Raw genomic sequence first — 16,756 nt, forward strand, 5'->3', positions numbered from 1 at the left:
AGCAAGGGAAGAACAGATTGCCTTTCTCTCTATCACCCCCCCCCCCCCGGTTCAGGTTGCTTGTTACATGCATTGGTGCTTTACTCCCAATAACATGTTTGTTGGTTCACATGACTGCCACATTCACATATAGAGTAGGATGTGGGTTTGATCAGTACATTAGACGAGGCATAAAGCAGAAGGGAGCTGAATCCTGCCGTGCCTTACCTTGCATAGTTGCTTCAAGCACTCTTCTCCCCAACTTGCTTCAGTACCAGACGTGAGACAAGCTGGGTGAAAAGTGCCTGGGTGTTGGAGCACCCCTTCCCCCGTTTGATCAATCTCTTCCCAGGTGAGTGGGACAGAGCTGTGAACTGTAAGCATGGCTGCCCTGCCTCACCTAGACTAGCCCTGACTCAGTGAGTAATTTGAGAGAGTGAATGAAAAGTGCAGGAGCTTTACAAAACCCCAATAAAAGAACACTTGGAACCTCATCTCTGTTTTGTAACCTGCTGCTTCAGGATTTTACTACGGACTTGATTATTCTGCTCTGCTTTGTAGTTGGTTTTGGATGCATTTTTAATTTGGATTTTAAGTAGTTTTTAGGGATTTCTGAGCTGTCTTGTGGGTCCTTTTATGAACCAAAAGGCATGGTAAAACACTAATCAATTCCTACATAGAACTCCCTAGTTGTGTGTTTACCCATCACCTTCCGTCTGTGTAGTATTTCCCTGTTAAGTTATTAAACTTGCTGTGTTCCTCTGCCTTTTCAGGGTCCTCCTGGAAGCCCCGGCCAGCCAGGCCCAGCTGGACTTGCTGGAGTTGTGAGTATCATTCCTGCCACTGTTGGTTCCCTGTCAGCAGCTGCTAGGCAAATGTTCAACCTCCAGACCCCACAAATAAAACTGCCAATATCATAATTCCATTATACAAATCTATTGGAATACCGTGTACAGTTCTGGCCACCACATCTCAAAAAGGGTATTGTAGAGTCGGAAAGAAGAAACTAAAATGATACCTACAAGGAAAGGCTTCAATGTTTGGGGTTTTAGTTTAGAAAAAACGGGAATGTGATTGAGGTGTATAAAATTATGCAAAGTGAGTAGAGAAAAGTTTTTCTTCCTCTCTCATAATACTGGAGCCCTGTGTCATCTGATGAAGTTGGAAGTTGGAATATTCAGGAGTGTCAAAGAGAAAGACCTCTTCACTCATTGCATAGTTAAACTATACTGAATTCGCAGAAGTGGCCACCAACTTGGATGGCTTTAAAAAGACATTAGACAAATTCATGAACGATAAGTCTGTCAATGACTGCTGTGTTCTATCGCCAGGATCAGGGAATACCAGTTTCCAGAGAACAAAGCAGAAGACGGGGTGGGGCTCAGTTATCAATATCAAAACAGCAGTTAAACAATAGCAAAAATACATGTTGGAGGTTTTGCAAGAATGGTTCTGTGATGTTCCTATATATTAGTGTATATATGGTAAGTGCTGGTTGTTTAGAGTATACAGGGTAAGTAGTGAAAGAGGAGGGGGAGTGAATGGGCAATAGAATGCTTGATGATTGGCTGAATGTTTAAAATGGCTGACAGTATAAATGAAAGGATGACAGGTAAATCTGGGGGAATGTGAGATGGTGAATTGTGGAATCTGGGGGGAGAAGAGAAAGAGTGGATTGCTTGGTGGGGTTTAGAGAGTTGTTTGCCAGGAGGGAGGTGGAGTTCGGATTAGTATTGAGTAAAACCATATGCTTATGTGCCTTAAGAAGAAATCTTGTTAATCTTCTTAGCTTTGTTATCTGTAATAAATACTTAATTTGGTTTACCAAAGGCCTGATCCTTGGCTGGGGTTTCACAGACCAGAAGGGAGGGTAAGGTAATGACCAAGGCTGAAGGGGAACTGTAACAAATGGTGGCAGCGGTGAAGAGAATAACAATACCAGTATTCAGAGTCTCTGGGAATACTAGTATTGGGACGTTACTGGTGGTTGCCTAGCAGGGGGATCTGTTGAGATCTGTGCTAGAGCGGGGAGAGAAATCATAAGAGAGTGCGGTCCGGACTGGTGGAGTCCCTGGTGGTGCCTAGAGACAGGCAGTAACCACGAGCAGGTGGGAACCTGACAGGGAGAGCCAGGGAAGGACGCATCACAGGTTCATATAAAAATACATATAAAATCTACTGAGAGTCAGCTTGTTTTGCTCTGAACACAAAAAAGCATGGTTATATGAACTAGCCCTGGAGCAGAGCCCTTTTTTCCCAGAGTTAACCATTGAAGCTCAGCCATACACTGGAATTGTCTGTATCAAGGATAACCAACTTGATGCTCTCTAACCACCCTCCCCCATAATCCTTGACCATTGGCAGTGTTGACTGAGACTGATCAGAGCTGGAGTCCAACAACATCTGGGGGGTGGGGGCAGCAGGTTGGCTATCCCTGTTCTACACATTCAAGAACCAATCCTGATCTGGCAAAATTTAGGTTGAGGTGTGTGTGTGGGGGGGAGAGGGCTTCAGTGGGGCCCCTTGGGACTTTACCTTTTAGAGAACCAGCACATTTAAGAATGGAGTATCCCCACTTTTGGGGAAGTGTCATTAATGTCTAGAGCCTGGTCATAGTTTTGGAGAGCCTTCCCTTTCTGCATCTTCTTGTCTCCCTCTGGCAGTATCTGGCACTTAAAATCTTCTCTTCCCCAGGGGCTAAAGGGTGAAAGAGGATCTTCTGGAGAAAGAGGTCTTGGCGGGATTCCAGGCCAGCCAGGCCCACCGGGTCACCCAGGCCCACCGGTGAGTGTGGCGAGTTGAAACTCGAGCACCTTGGGACCAACTGTACAACCAAACTTTTCTTTTCCATCTTAAAGGCTAACGTGGTCCAACTGATAGAATGTTGGGTTTGGACTGGGAGATGCAAGTTCAAATCCCTGTGAAGCCATGGAGCCCATCTGGTGGTGCGCAAGAAGGAGAAAATGAGATTATTACAAACCGTCTATAATGGGCCTAGAAATGAAATTTAAAATAACAACCTCTTTCTTTCTTCCCCTTCTATCTCTGTTGTTTTCTAGGGTGAGCCAGGCATGGATGGACAAGTGGGTAAAGAGGTATGGTGACTGCTGTCTGTGCAGCCTTCTTGAAGAAGTCTCATTTTCCATAGGCTGTTCCAGAAGAACCCTGCCTGTCTCTCTCACTGCTCCTGTCTCTCCAGAGCTCCTGGGCACAAGGCAATTGGCATGTGTGTGGGGCTAGATTAGGAGGGAAAGAAGGCACTTTCCCCAAGATTTGGCCTGTTGCCAGGTTGCACCAGTCATAACGTTTGCTATATGCAAGTCTTCCCATCATGGGCTGCCCTTTAGGATGATGTACATGTAACATAGTAAAGTACGTAGTGTCAGAACACAGGATCAGGCCTTCTCAGTGATAGCACCCCAGCTCTAGAGTGCCTTCCTCTCTGAGGTGTGACTGACACGAACACTGTTGATTTTTCAATGCGAGTTAAAGATGCACCTCTTCACCAGGCCTTTATGGCGATTTGATTTAGCCCAGATAGCTAAGCGTTGGCTATGAAGCTCCTGTTCGGGTGGACAAGTTAACTGGATTTTGATATATGTTTATTTATTATTGTAGTGTTTATTTTATTGTAATTTTATGTTTTGCTTTAATCTACCCTGAGATATAAAAAAGTTTTTATCTGCAGCCCTATCTCAGTGGGTGCTAGGCTAAGCAGAAGGTGAAAGTTACTAGGGGGCCATACCATGGCCTCTCTCTCTGACCTCCCCTGCCTATGCCTCTTTTCCTGTTCCTCTCATTGCCTTTCTGTGCTGCTCTCTGAGTCCTGTCAACCCTCTTTAAGAAGACCTCTCTGGACCCAGAAGTGTAAAACAACTATCGCCCAGTGGCAAATATCCCCTTTTTGGGCAAGGTGTTTGAGAAGGTGGTGGCGGTCCAGCTTTAAGCATGCTTGGAGGAAACTGATTACTTTGATCCATTCCAGTCTGACTTCAGGCCTGGCCACAGCACTGAAACTGCCTTGGTCACCCTGGTTGATGACATTTGTCGCGAGAGAGATAGGGGGAGTGCAACCCTGCTTGTTCTCCTTGATCTCTCAGCAGCTTTTGATGCTGTTGATCATGATATCCTTCTGGAACATCTCGAGTGGGTGGGGATTGAGGGCACTGTGCTTCAGTGGTTCAGCTCATACCTCCAGAGCCACTTCCAAAAAATAATTATGAGAGGCTACTGTTCAGCACCATGGGAATTTTCCTGTAGTGTTCTGCAGGGTTCCATCTTGTCTCCCATGTTATTTAACATCTGTATGAAGCCACTGGGAGTTGTCATCAGGAGATTTGGAGTGAGGAGCCATCAATATGCAGATGGCACGCAGCTCTACCACTGTATTCCATCTGAATCAGAAGAGGCAGTTGAGGTGTTGAACCAGTGCTTGGAGACAGTGATGGACTGGATGTGGGCCAATAAATTGAGGCTGAATCTTGAAAAGACAGAGTTGTTATGTGTCCAGAGTTCTCAAGTCCAGAAGGTGGGAAGATGGCCTGTTCTGGATGGGGTTGCTCTTTCTTTGAAGGAGCAGGTCTGCAGCCTGGAGGTACTCCTTTATCTAACACTGTCACTGGAGGTTCAGGGACCCTCGGTGGCTAGGAGTGCCTTTTTCTAGCTCTGGCTGGTTTGCCAGCTTCTGCCTCTTTTGGACGAAGAAAACTTGGCCACAGTACTCCATGCTCTGGTAACTTCCAGACTGGATTTTTGCAATGTGCTCTCCATGGGGCTGCCCTTGAAGATGGCTCGGAAACTTCAACTGGCCCAAAATGCAGCAGCCAGATCACTGGCTGGGGTTCCCTTCAGAACTCATATAACCCATTTTTAAAAAGCTGCATTGGTTGCCAGTTCGTTTCCGTAAAGGTGCTCACATTACTGTTTAAAGCCCTAAACAACTTAGGTCCCAAATATCTGAAAGACCGCCTTCTTCCCTCCAGATCCTCTTGGGTGTTGAGATCAGCAGTGGGGGCCCTTTTGGTAGTTTCACCGCCCTCAGAAGTTCAGGGTGGTGGTGGCCCAGGAGAGGGCATTCTCTGTGGCCGTCCCTGAACTGTGGAACTCCCCACCGAGGTGAGTCTGGCAAATTCATTGCACAACTTTCAGCGAATGCTGAAGGCACACCTCTTTACCCTGGACTTCGACACTTGCGGATTTAGGAGTTGGAGGCTCTGCTTGGCAGTGGCTGCGCTCCTACCTCGAGAATCGTCTCCAGAAGTTGGTGCTTCGGGGAGCATTACTCGAGTCCCTGGGTACTCCAATATGGGGTCCCGCAGGGTTCAGTTTTGTCCCCCATGCTCTTTAATATCTATATGAAGCCACTGGGTGAGGTCATTAGGAGATTTGGAGTGTGTTTCCAGCAATATGCTGATGATACGCAGTTCTACTTCTCCTTTTCATCTTCTTCAGGTGAGGCTGTTGATGTACTAAACCGCTGCCTGGCCGCGATAATGGACTGGATGAGAGCTAATAAACTGAGACTCAATCCTGACAAGACTGAGATGCTGTTGGTGGGGGGGCTCTTTGCCCAGATGGTTGATGTCCGACCTGCCCTAGATGAGGTTACACTCCCCCTAAAGGAGCAGGTCCGTAGTTTGGGGGTCTTATTAGATCCGCTCCTGTCACTGGAGGCTCAAGTAGCCTCGGTGGCACGGAATGCATTCTACCAGCTTCGGCTGGTAGCCCAACTACGACCCTATCTGGACAGGGAGAACCTCGCCACAGTTATCCATGCTCTGGTAACCTCGAGATTGGACTACTGTAATGCACTCTACATAGGGTTACCTTTGAAGACGGTTCGGAAACTTCAGCTGGTGCAGAATGCTGCGGCCAGAGTTCTTACTTGGACTAAAAAATCTGACCATATAACACCTGTCCTGGCCCAGCTGCACTGGCTACCAATATGTTTCCGGGCCAAATTCAAAGTGTTGGTTCTTACCTATAAAGCCCTTAATGGCATCGGACCGCAATACCTGGCGGAACGCCTCTCCCGCTATGTACCTACCCGGTCGCTGCGCTCGACGTCGAAGGCCCTTCTCCGGGTTCCAATGCATGGGGAGGCCCGGAGAGCAACAACTAGAGCTAGGGCCTTCTCAGTGGTGGCCCCCGAATTATGGAACGCCCTCCCTGACGAGATACGCCTGACACCTTCTCTGTTATCTTTTCGGCGCCAGGTAAAGACCTACCTCTTTGCCCAGGCATTTTAAATTTTAAATTCTAAATTTTAAAGTTAATCTATTTTAATGTTAATTTTTTGTCTTAATTTTGTTTTTACATATGTTTTCTATAATGTACTGTACCCACACCCACCTGTATTTTAATATGTTTTTATTTTGTTGTACACCAACCTGAGAGCTTGTCGCTATAGGGCGGTCAAAAAGTGCAATAAATAAAATAAATAAATAAATTGAGATGTATATTTTTAGGATCCACCCTATTTTCTTTGATGTTATTTAGGGTTTTTTTAACTGTTTTAATTTATGTGTTTAAAATTGTTGTAACCTGCCCTGGGACCTTTGGGTGAAGGGCAGGTAATAAATCATACTCATAATCATAATAATAATCCCAGAATAACCCCACAAACAGTGATGGGGCCAGGTGTAAAGGACAGGTGATGGACCTAAGGCAACAGGTGGAAATGGAGCCCTTGAATAATACTGATGTTGACTACAGCATTGAACAAACGTTCTTCCCACAGGCAGGGAGGCATGACGGGTACTTATCTCCATGGTCACTGCTTCCCTTTGCTCTTCTTCTAGGGCTCATCTGGAAAGCCAGGGCCTGCAGGGCCTGCTGGACAGAAGGTAAGAGGGACATGGCTGAGGCCTAAATATTAGCCTCCCATTGTGTGAAAACGTCTCATGGACTTTTCATTGTTGTCATATATTTTTCTTTCAGGGTGAACCTGGATCTCTGGGGGAGAGAGGGCACCCCGGAGAGAAGGGCAGAGCTGGGATGCCAGGAGGACCAGGAAAAAGTGGTGAGATGGGCCCCATTGGACCGCGTGGTCCTGCTGGGGAGAGAGGACAGCCTGGTGTTCCTGGTTCTGCAGGTAGCCCCGGGAACCCAGGGTTGCCTGGGACAATGGTAAGAGATGGAAAGGGGGAGGATAAAGAGAGCCGTGAAAGGCGGTAGCTCAGTGGTAGAGCATCTGCTTTGCATGCATAAAGTCTTCGGTTCAATCTCCAGATAGGGCTGGGAAAGATTCCTGTCTGAAAACCTGGAGAGCTGCTGCCAGTCAGTGTAGACAATATGGACCAATGGTCATGACTCGGTGTAAAGCAGCTTCCTCTATTTCTGTGTCGCTATGACTGCATCACTGGATCCAAAGTAGCTTCAGTTAAAAAAGTAAGAAGAGCCTGGAAACTGGATCCGGCCAAAGGGATCTAGCCCAGCATCCTGTTCTTACAGCAGTCAACCAGATGCCCCAATAGGAAGTCCACAAGCAGGACCTGAGTGCAACAGCACTCTCCCCACTTGTGTTCAAGGGGTTAAATGTGAAATTGGAAAGCAAGGCGAGGTTTCCAAGCAAGCTTGGGTTTGGGACAGTCATGATTATAATGCAGTGATAGATGCAGTACATGCAGCCGAAGCCCCAAATCCAGCCATAGACTATGCTTTGTTTCTAATTAATGAAATATACAGAGAAAAGACCTCACTCAGCCATGACGCTCCCAGGGTGCCTGTGAACATGCCCCTATCTCTCAGCCTAGCCCACCTTGCAGAATTATTGTGAGGCTGAAATGCTGCTCTGAGCTTCTTAAACATAAGGGTGCAAATGCAACAAAAAGGAATCAGAAGTATAAAACCCTGCCTTAATACTGGGCGCGTTGAGAGGGGGCAAGCCCAATGGCAGTGACAGGGAAACCACACTTTCAACCAAATTTCCAAGAGTGCTGTCTGGGGCTGATGGGACTTTTGGTCTAAAACTTCTGGAGGGCACTAGGTTGGGGAAGGCTGACACCTGATTGGCCAAGGTTGTCATGTGCTATCAAATCAGGTGGGTCATGAGGGACAGCTAAAAGGCAGCTGTCCAATAGAGTGTGTTACCTGAGAAAGGTGCAAAGTAAAGTCTTAGTAAAGAGACAATTAATTGCTGAGAATCACTCCAGGAAGGAGAGAATGAGGGAAGGAAGTGGCTAATCCTTCCTTGCGAGATTTGCCTGTGGAATTGCACTGATGCTTAGGATGTGTCCAAGGAAGTTTCCTGCCACTGACATCTCAACTATGGGGGAGGGGGGACCTCAAAAGTAACAGCACTGCAGGGTTAGCGTGTTTTCTGCAAGTGTCTCTTTTTGCTACCATAAGAGAGAGTCCTTGATTGACTTCTGCCTTTTCTCCTCCTCACTTTTCTTCCTAGGGGGATGCCGTCAATTATGAAGAAATCCGGAGGTTCATCAGACAAGAGCTGAACAAGATGTTTGATGGTTAGTAGCAGGCTTCAGGGTGGAGGCATGTGATGGCAACCACACTGAGGGGAGAAAGAGGTTGTCTTGATGGACAGGAGAACCTCATTCTTGAAAAGTGCCCCAGAAGAAGCTTGTCTGCAACTGAAACCTGTTGGGCTTATTAGTATTTTTACAGGAATTGCGTTTGGTAAAGGTTGATTTCTTTGTGCCATTTTGATGCTCCACCTCTTCTTCCTTTGCTCAACCACTGAACCAAAGTGCCACCCCATGATTTTGCTGTATCGGTCATGGTGCAGATCTAGCTATAGCTGTTTCCTCTTTATAGGAGAAATTGGGCAAATCATTTAAGCAGCAGTGGCCCTACCATGATGCAAGAATTTTTTTATTGCGTTTATATCCCACGCTTCCTCCCAGGAAGGAGCCTGGGGCAGCAAACACATTAACAAAACAGTTACAGATAAAAACATTCTCTCTTCCAGTGATCTCGGGGTTGCTGTGAAATGGTCTTCTTCAGCCATCAAGTTACTGGGTGAACAGGAATGTTTTCAAATTCCTTCTAAAAGTCAATAATGATGGAGATAGACACACCTCACCAGGGGGGGCATTCCACGAATGGGAAGCCACCACTGAAAAGGCCGTCACGAGTCAGTGCCAACTAGGCAGCCCACAGTGGCGGCACCACCAAGGCCTCACCTGCAGATTGCACAGTCTGAGATGGTTGATACTGGGGAAGGCACCGTCTTAGGTACCTGGGTCCCAAGCCATTTAGGGTACGTACTAGTACTAACACCTTGAATCAGGCTTGGTAGCTCACTGGCAGCCAGTGCAGCACTTTCAGGACCGGTGACACATGGTCCCATCAGGCTGCTCTGCTTATCAGTCTAGCAGCTGCATTCTGCAGTAGCTGTAGCCTCCAGACTATCTTCAAGGGCATTATAATAGATGACATAACTTCCTTGGTGGTCAGGAGTTTTTTTGGGGGGGAGGGTACCATGAAGAGCAGCAGAGTGTGAGACTTATGTAGCTCTTGTCCATCTCAAGGAGGCTTATGCAAGACAATAACATGCTGGATTAATTTGTGTCCCATGTAATTCAATGGAGGCAGTGGGTAGGGAGTGAAATTTGGCTTTTCTGCTTCCGGTACCAACATTCTTGACTGGCCCTGGTTTTATGAGCCTGTTTATGATGGTTCTAGAACAAGAAACACCAGGAATTTTAGTTTGTAAAGGGAATAAAATAAATCCTTCTATACCTACAATTTAGACTACTGTTCTGGGCAGGGGGGTTGGGGGTAGGGAGAAAGCCATGAAGAGTAGTAGCTGAATGGTACAGCATCTGCTTTGCATGCAGAAAGATGCCTGTAGGAAGCCTGTAAGCAGGACACTTGTAATTCCCAGCAACTGGTATTCAAAGGCTTACTATCTCCCGACAGTGGATGTAGAACCAAGCCATTGATAGCCTTCATCCTCCGTGCTGGGCTGATACTGTAGGTGTGCTTTTAAAACATTAAAGATCCTCTATCGGGGTTATATATCATGATACACATTCTAGAACAGAAGCTTGTATCATCATTTCCCTAGCTAAAACTCAACCTCAGATTTATTTTTAGTGGATTTATAAACCACCCTTTAGTACAAGACTCCCAAGGCATTGCACAATTTTAAAATAATAAAACAGATAGAATAAAATTCAATAAAAGGACAATACAAAATCACAAAAGCTGGAGTTATAAAATTCACCAGTCAGTATAATTCAGCAGAAGTCATAAATACAGAACTAAAATCAGCTATAAAACAAGCTGGAATGCCTGAGCAATTTTTTGAAGGTCTCTGCTTAGTACCAAAAATGCATAAATACTATTTTTGCTGTTGTAAATAGCTCTGAACTTCTCTGAAAAGTGGCATAGAACGACTTTAATTAACAAATGAAAATAATAAGATTAAGCAAGCTTCACTTGAAAGGAGGGGTTCATATGTGCGGCGCCACAACTAAGCAGGCCTTCTTCTTAGTTACCATCTGCCTATATTCAACAAACTACTAAATGCCAGGCCCCTGTTGTAGGCGGGTGGCCCTCCTCACCACCAACTAGGGATGCTGGGAAAATCCATTGTGCTCAGGTTCCAAAGTAAAGCCTCCCAATCTTCAACTCCCGGATGAATGTGCAGATTGGAATGTTATTCTGCTTTGGAATCCACATTTCAACATGGGGGGGGAACCATGACACCCCAAATTTCTTTAACCTATAATATGGTCTGATAGCTACCTTTAACCTTTTTTCCTTTTTTTTTTACAGCTTCTATTTACTTGGAATGGAGTGCGGCAGCTCCCAAACACCTTTCTAAATGGGGCTCCAAAAACCCATGGGAGGATGGGACTTGATGGTGCGCCATCCCTCTGTTGAACTTTGTACAGAGAAAAACAATGGCTGCCCTCACGTACCTATGGTGACACCCATCTTTTTTCATACAATGTCCCGTGTGTGTGTGTGTGTGTGGAGATGGCCTATGTCGTGGGTACATGGAGCCAGCCCTCCCTTTCTCCATACCGAATTCATGGGAGAGGCAGGGACTTTTGCAGTTGCATTTTCAAGGTGTGCGGCTGCTGCACTTTCTAGCTAAGTAGCTAGCAGCTGTACAAAAAAGTCTAAAGGGAGCCTTCAGACTACCTCATAAAATCTAAGCACTTGTTTCTTTTCCTTTAAGAGAATATTGTGCTGATATTTTCCAAAAAGATCTGCACGTAAGTGGGAGAGGACAGTCTTTATATTGATCATATGCAACATTGACCCAGACCAAATTTAGACTATCCATCCCTACTGGCAACAGCAAACCATCAGTTTCCATGCAAACAGGCCATCATTACAACAGCAAAGCAAACAGCACACTCCCTTTGTTTCCTCCTGCAGAGCGGATGGCATATTACATCTCCCGGATGCAGTTCCCAATGGAAGTGGCTACCCAGCCAGGAAGACCAGGACCCCCTGGTAAAGATGGACCACCCGGACGGCCGGGATCTCCTGGTTCCCAAGGAATGCCAGGACAGATTGGAAGAGAGGGTCGACAAGGTGTGCCTGGAATGAGAGGTGAGCACTTACATTTCTGTTCCTGTTTCATGGCAGGCTCAGGAGGTCTTGGTGGCACATCAACTTGGCTTTCTCCATTTCAATGGCAGCCCAAGGATTTGGACTGTGTGATGTCCCTTTTTTCCTTTGTGAGCCTAGGTACTGTCATAAGGGTTTCTTGCAGTGAATGCTTTATGCCTTGACATAGAATCATAGAATAGTAGAGTTGGAAGGGGCCTATAAGGCCATCAAGTCCAACCCACTGCTCAATGCAGGAATCCAAATCAAAGCATTCCTGACATAGAATCATAGAATAGTAGAATTGGAAGGGTTCTCCTTACCAGCTATCACATGCACAGACCAGTAAGGCCCCACTTTGCCATGAAACTAACCTGCATTTAGCCATTCTAAAGAGAAACAGGCATTAGCATCAATGTCAGGAAAGATCTACATTAGGAGTAGCCTGATGTAGTAAGAACAAGGCGTCATTCATCCTATACGCAAGGATGGAGGAGAAACTTGAATCAGTGAAAATAACATTAAAAATAAATTATATTGGGGAAAATTGCTCTGCAAACGTGTATTAGGCCACATTGCATACAAAATGTGTACATTAGGATAAATTTTCACTAAAATGCTGTTGAATTGTCATGAGGACTCTTTTTTGTTAAAAAAATTGTACTTTGATGTGGAAATGTGTAGAAGAGCACTTAAGATTGGAAAAATTAGAAACTGAGAGAAACCAAAGCTGACAGCTTTGCCCATCCCTACTGAGATGTGAAGACAATTCTGTAGTTGCTGAACACTCTGTAGCTTCTCTTCCGTCCTCTTTCTCTTGGTGCAGGTGAGCCCGGAGTCAAAGGCGAAAAAGGAGACAAAGGGAATGGAATCATGGGAGAGACAGGCCCTCCAGGCCCCTCAGGTAAAGGCTTCTTTTCTCTCTTTTGCTAATGATTAAGAGGTATATAAATAAATGGAGATTCTGGATCACATGAGTGATTGCAAGCACAGAACAAGAGGGTGGCAGTTTATTGCCACCACAGGGCTTCTGAAAGATCATCTCGCCCTGAGTGGAAAAGCAGCAGAAACTATTTGAGGTGCCCCCATCCAGCTATAGGAGAAGGAGCTAAAGATAAGAATTTATTTCCCTTTTTTGTCTTATTGTATAATTGGTATTGATGCTTATTTTACATAAGCCACCTTGTGGGGTCAGCTTGAAAAGCAGCATAAATATATATATTTAAAAAATCTGAATTAACACAGAATGTAAGGTTGGGTTCTTTTTGTGTTGTTTTTATGGAGATATAAATTCAGTACTTGCATCATTTATACTGCAAAGTATTGTTGTGGTAGCCCTTTTCTCTAAGTTTTATCTAGGTTAAGATGCTTCCTTAAATGAGCATTGCTGGCTAGTTGATGTTTTTGGAGCCAGGAGTGCAAATCACTCAGAAAATGGTGGTGATGATGGTGGAGTGGTATGAGAGAGAGAGGTTTGGGGGAGAGAGCAGCTGGAAGACTCACTGACACAAAGGAGGGCATTGGGGTTCTGCATCCTTGGGCACTTGTCAAGACCCACACCCTGAAGGGGACCCACTGGCCACTGGCTCCTCTGTGAAGTCTGCTGCTGCTGCTGCTGCTGCTGCTCACTATCACTGCCTGTTCACCTGCCTCTCTCCAAACATGCAAGCAATGATAAAGCCACCTGTGGTTATGGCGATCTGGCCCAGAGGGAGAGGGCAAGCAAATGAGAAGTTGGCGTAGTAAACGGCTCACTCAGAAGGGAGTGCAACTTGCCTGAGGGGCCCCCAAACCTGGAGCCAGGAGTGGGAAGGAAGACTTCGAAAACATTCTGTGGCTTACTATGGAGAATTGAGGCTAAGTGCCTGCCTGTCCATCCTGCTCAAATATTTGTAAACAAATTGATAATGACAAAATATCATAACGCTCCAGTGCTCTCCTGCCATAAGCATACAAGGCCTCTTCTCAGAAAAGCTCCTACCTTTTTAGGATATCAGAAGCACACAACAGTCTGCATTAGCTCTGTGGGTTTAATCTTATGAAATGAACCTCCTCCTCATTTCTCCTCTGCAGGCATCCAAGGACCTCCAGGGTATGGCAAGATTGGTCTTCCAGGACCGATGGGACAGCAGGGCATCCCGGGCATCCCAGGCCCCCCAGGAGTGACAGGGCCGCCTGGAAAAGCAGGTCACTGCAACCCGTCAGATTGCTTTGGCATGATGCCTCTGGAACAGCCCATGTATCAACCCAAAAACATGAAAGGGCCTTTAGGCTGATGGGCAGACAGGGTTTCCCCCCCAAAAAAGGACTCCATTGTGAATAGCCAAAGTTCTGGTCCTCGTGACTGGTCGTGAATTATTATTTTTTCATTGCTGTTAATATTTTGACTATATTATTTTCTCCAGTGGGGTTCAATCTCTCATAATGATATTTTGTTGTGTGTGTGTATGTGTTTTTAAACCAACAACCCAAGTGTGTGTGTGTTTGTGTGTGTATGTCTCATATTCTAAAAAGAAGTTGATTTTGTCATCTATGTGGGGAGCAAAATACACTTCAAAATAATGCTTCAGCCTTTTCAGTGCTATGATCAAATAAGGGGTAGATTACTTCCATACGTTTCCCCTCCAATAGGAATTAATTACTATTTTTTCAACAGTATGGTCACTGGGCACAATCCATGAGGAAGTTCCAGGAGGTGTGCAGAAGTGTTGAAGTGCTCTGGCCTAGCACCACTTGTCATGAGTTTTAGTTAGAACTGGAAAGCATGGGAGATGGATTTGGAAGGGAAAGTTCTAAAATGAAATTGACAGTGCACTTCTTTGTATGTCTGCTCTGAAGTAAGTCCCACAAATTTGATGGGACTTCCTACGTAAATGTTGCCACTGAACAGCACAGTCCTGTACAGGATTACCCAGAAATGTCCCATTGTACTCAATGTGGCTTGTAAATGTGTTTGATTACTGTTCCTTAAATATTCTGTCTGCAGCTAAATATGTGAGGTGTTCCCAAGTCTAAAAATAAACAGAAAAATAAGTTCTGTGGAAAGGACACACACCACACATACACACACACCACACATACACACACATACCATTTTGTGTATTATGATGTAATTACATTTTTTCCAAATGTCCAAAAGTCTGTTTTCTTCCATTTCTATTGTATGCAATGTGAACTTTGGTGGCAGGGGAGGGGCAGGGGCATACCTTTTATTTTACTGGAATCGGTTACTTTTCTTTAATGTTACTGGAATATCAATTGTTCCCTTTTAACAAATATATTTTTCATTCAAAAAACAAAAAGTCAAACAGACCTTTCCAAATTTAAACCTACTTCTGGCTGCCACCTCTGGGCATTAGAACTGGGACATCTTGGAAGAGTCAGATGAAATTGGGGTGAGACATCTCTTTTGCTGGCCCTAAAATAAAAATAAAAAGACATTCACTCCTCCATGGTAACCAGCTCTTGTATGCAAAGGGGGGAAACAGATCAAAGCCTTTTGCTCACCCCCCCCTAAAAAAAACACATCCCTCGTTTCTAAAGAGATATGCCTTCAGATCTTTTGGAAATTAGAACTGGCTACAGAACAAGCTGTTTCTGTTGCTATGCTGAGCCTTCCATCAGCAATTTCTAGACCTAAAACTATCCAGGTTATAGGAATTGTGAGCATCTCATGACAATGGCAGATGACATGAAATATGCCCCTTGCACACTTGATAGAGGAGGGTAAATAGTGGAGAGTCTTTCTCTCATCTGGACAACATTTCCTAGTGGCTGGCCATCCTAATTATTTAAATAAATGATGCCTTGTTTCCTAATTGGTATTTGGCTCGCTTTCATTTCAACCCATTGGCTCACATTCTATGTTTATGTCTCCCAGATTACAACACACATTTATGCTGTTCCATGAGCAATGCCCATTTACTAAATGGACACTGCGGCAGCAGGCAGACATGGAACAGCAACCATTCTTTGTCTGTCAACCACTTTTGTTCCTTTTGTTAGAAAACGAGGATTGTTATTAGAAATAATGGCTCCAATTACAGGAACTTAGGTCTAAACACGAAGATAGGTGGCGAAGTAAGTCTGTGCTGGATCATCATCTCTTTATCACCCATGGGAGGGGGTCAAGCTCTTTTCTCTGAACTAGCTGAAACCTAGTGAGAAAATTAACACTTCTCTAAACTTGTCTGTTTAATTAGAGACCTACTTTTGTCAATTGTAGATGAACTAGGAAATCACATTCTAATACACTGATACAAGAGAATAAATGAAATTGTAACAACTTGAATAAAACAGATTCATTCCACATTAATTTTGTGGCTAGACTACTGAAATTGCATCCTATATGGAGATGTTTTGGACACCAGCTTTTGTCTTCTGAACAAAGATGTTGATTTTCACCTCTAAAAGCATAAATGATTTTGCCCCCTCAGAAACTGCCATTATTTAGCCCATTGTAAAGAATACATCCTATTGAACTAGAAAAGCAAGAGAATCAACTCATGTAACAAATTTAAATCACCTTCTAAAAACAACTTGAGGCAGCTGGCAATCTAATTTGTACTATTGAATACTGGACTTGAAGCTACACCTACTGGATCAGTATTGTTCTTACTGAAGCACACAATGGAATTAATATTGCAGTTGACACATTTTTTTATAAAAAAAATAAAAGTATATAATTAACATTTATGTCATAATGCACCTTATATAAAACCTAAATTATAATGCACCTTAATACATCTTAGACAAAGCTGGGCAATGAGAATGATAAACATTGGCAGCAAATGACATAACTTCTGAGAAGCCCATCCAATCAAGAAGGCTTAACATCAAGGAGACTCACTGGGCTAATCATTCCCTAGCCTTGGGGCCAACATAAAGGAAGCAATGTAGTATCCTTTACTGGGCCCACTTCACTCAAATGAATCTGAGGAGGAAATCTACCTATACTAAGATGAAGGCAGCAATAAGGGATGCTCATAGGGAACTAGATGTGATTGCTCTCCTTTGTGAGGGGAAGGTGCATTCTGCACATGGCCAAAGATAGCTCTCAGAAGATTCTATGAAGAAGCAGTGATCCTATCTGGGGTTATACCTTCTCTTGGTAGTCACGACCTTAAGCAGAACCAGCAGCCAAAGATGGGGGATCCCTCCGAGCCATCAAGAATCCATCAGTCTTTAAAGCAAAACTCTCCTAATAGGTCACTTAGCCCTGCAGTGGTTTGGAGTACCAGGCAGTCTT

General features: G+C 44.7%; 1 protein-coding gene across 8 annotated transcripts in view; it reads left to right on the forward strand.

Moving 5' to 3' along the window:
* COL16A1 (collagen type XVI alpha 1 chain) overlaps nucleotides 1-14,646 on the forward strand; it is a 222,831-nt gene extending 208,185 nt beyond the window's left edge. For all 8 annotated transcript variants that reach the window (XM_061597039.1, XM_061597036.1, XM_061597040.1 and 5 more), the window contains 9 exons: nucleotides 753-803; nucleotides 2,674-2,763; nucleotides 3,039-3,074; nucleotides 6,780-6,824; nucleotides 6,919-7,107; nucleotides 8,381-8,447; nucleotides 11,335-11,511; nucleotides 12,335-12,412; nucleotides 13,582-14,646. In XM_061597039.1, coding sequence (XP_061453023.1) covers nucleotides 753-803; nucleotides 2,674-2,763; nucleotides 3,039-3,074; nucleotides 6,780-6,824; nucleotides 6,919-7,107; nucleotides 8,381-8,447; nucleotides 11,335-11,511; nucleotides 12,335-12,412; nucleotides 13,582-13,784 — 936 coding nt within the window. In that variant the 3' untranslated portion in view covers nucleotides 13,785-14,646. The remainder of the gene's footprint in view (nucleotides 1-752; nucleotides 804-2,673; nucleotides 2,764-3,038; nucleotides 3,075-6,779; nucleotides 6,825-6,918; nucleotides 7,108-8,380; nucleotides 8,448-11,334; nucleotides 11,512-12,334; nucleotides 12,413-13,581) is intronic.
* Nucleotides 14,647-16,756: the final 2,110 nt, after the last annotated feature.

This window comes from Rhineura floridana, chromosome 15 (assembly GCF_030035675.1).
Source record: "Rhineura floridana isolate rRhiFlo1 chromosome 15, rRhiFlo1.hap2, whole genome shotgun sequence".
NCBI classification, from domain to species: Eukaryota; Metazoa; Chordata; class Lepidosauria; order Squamata; family Rhineuridae; genus Rhineura; species Rhineura floridana.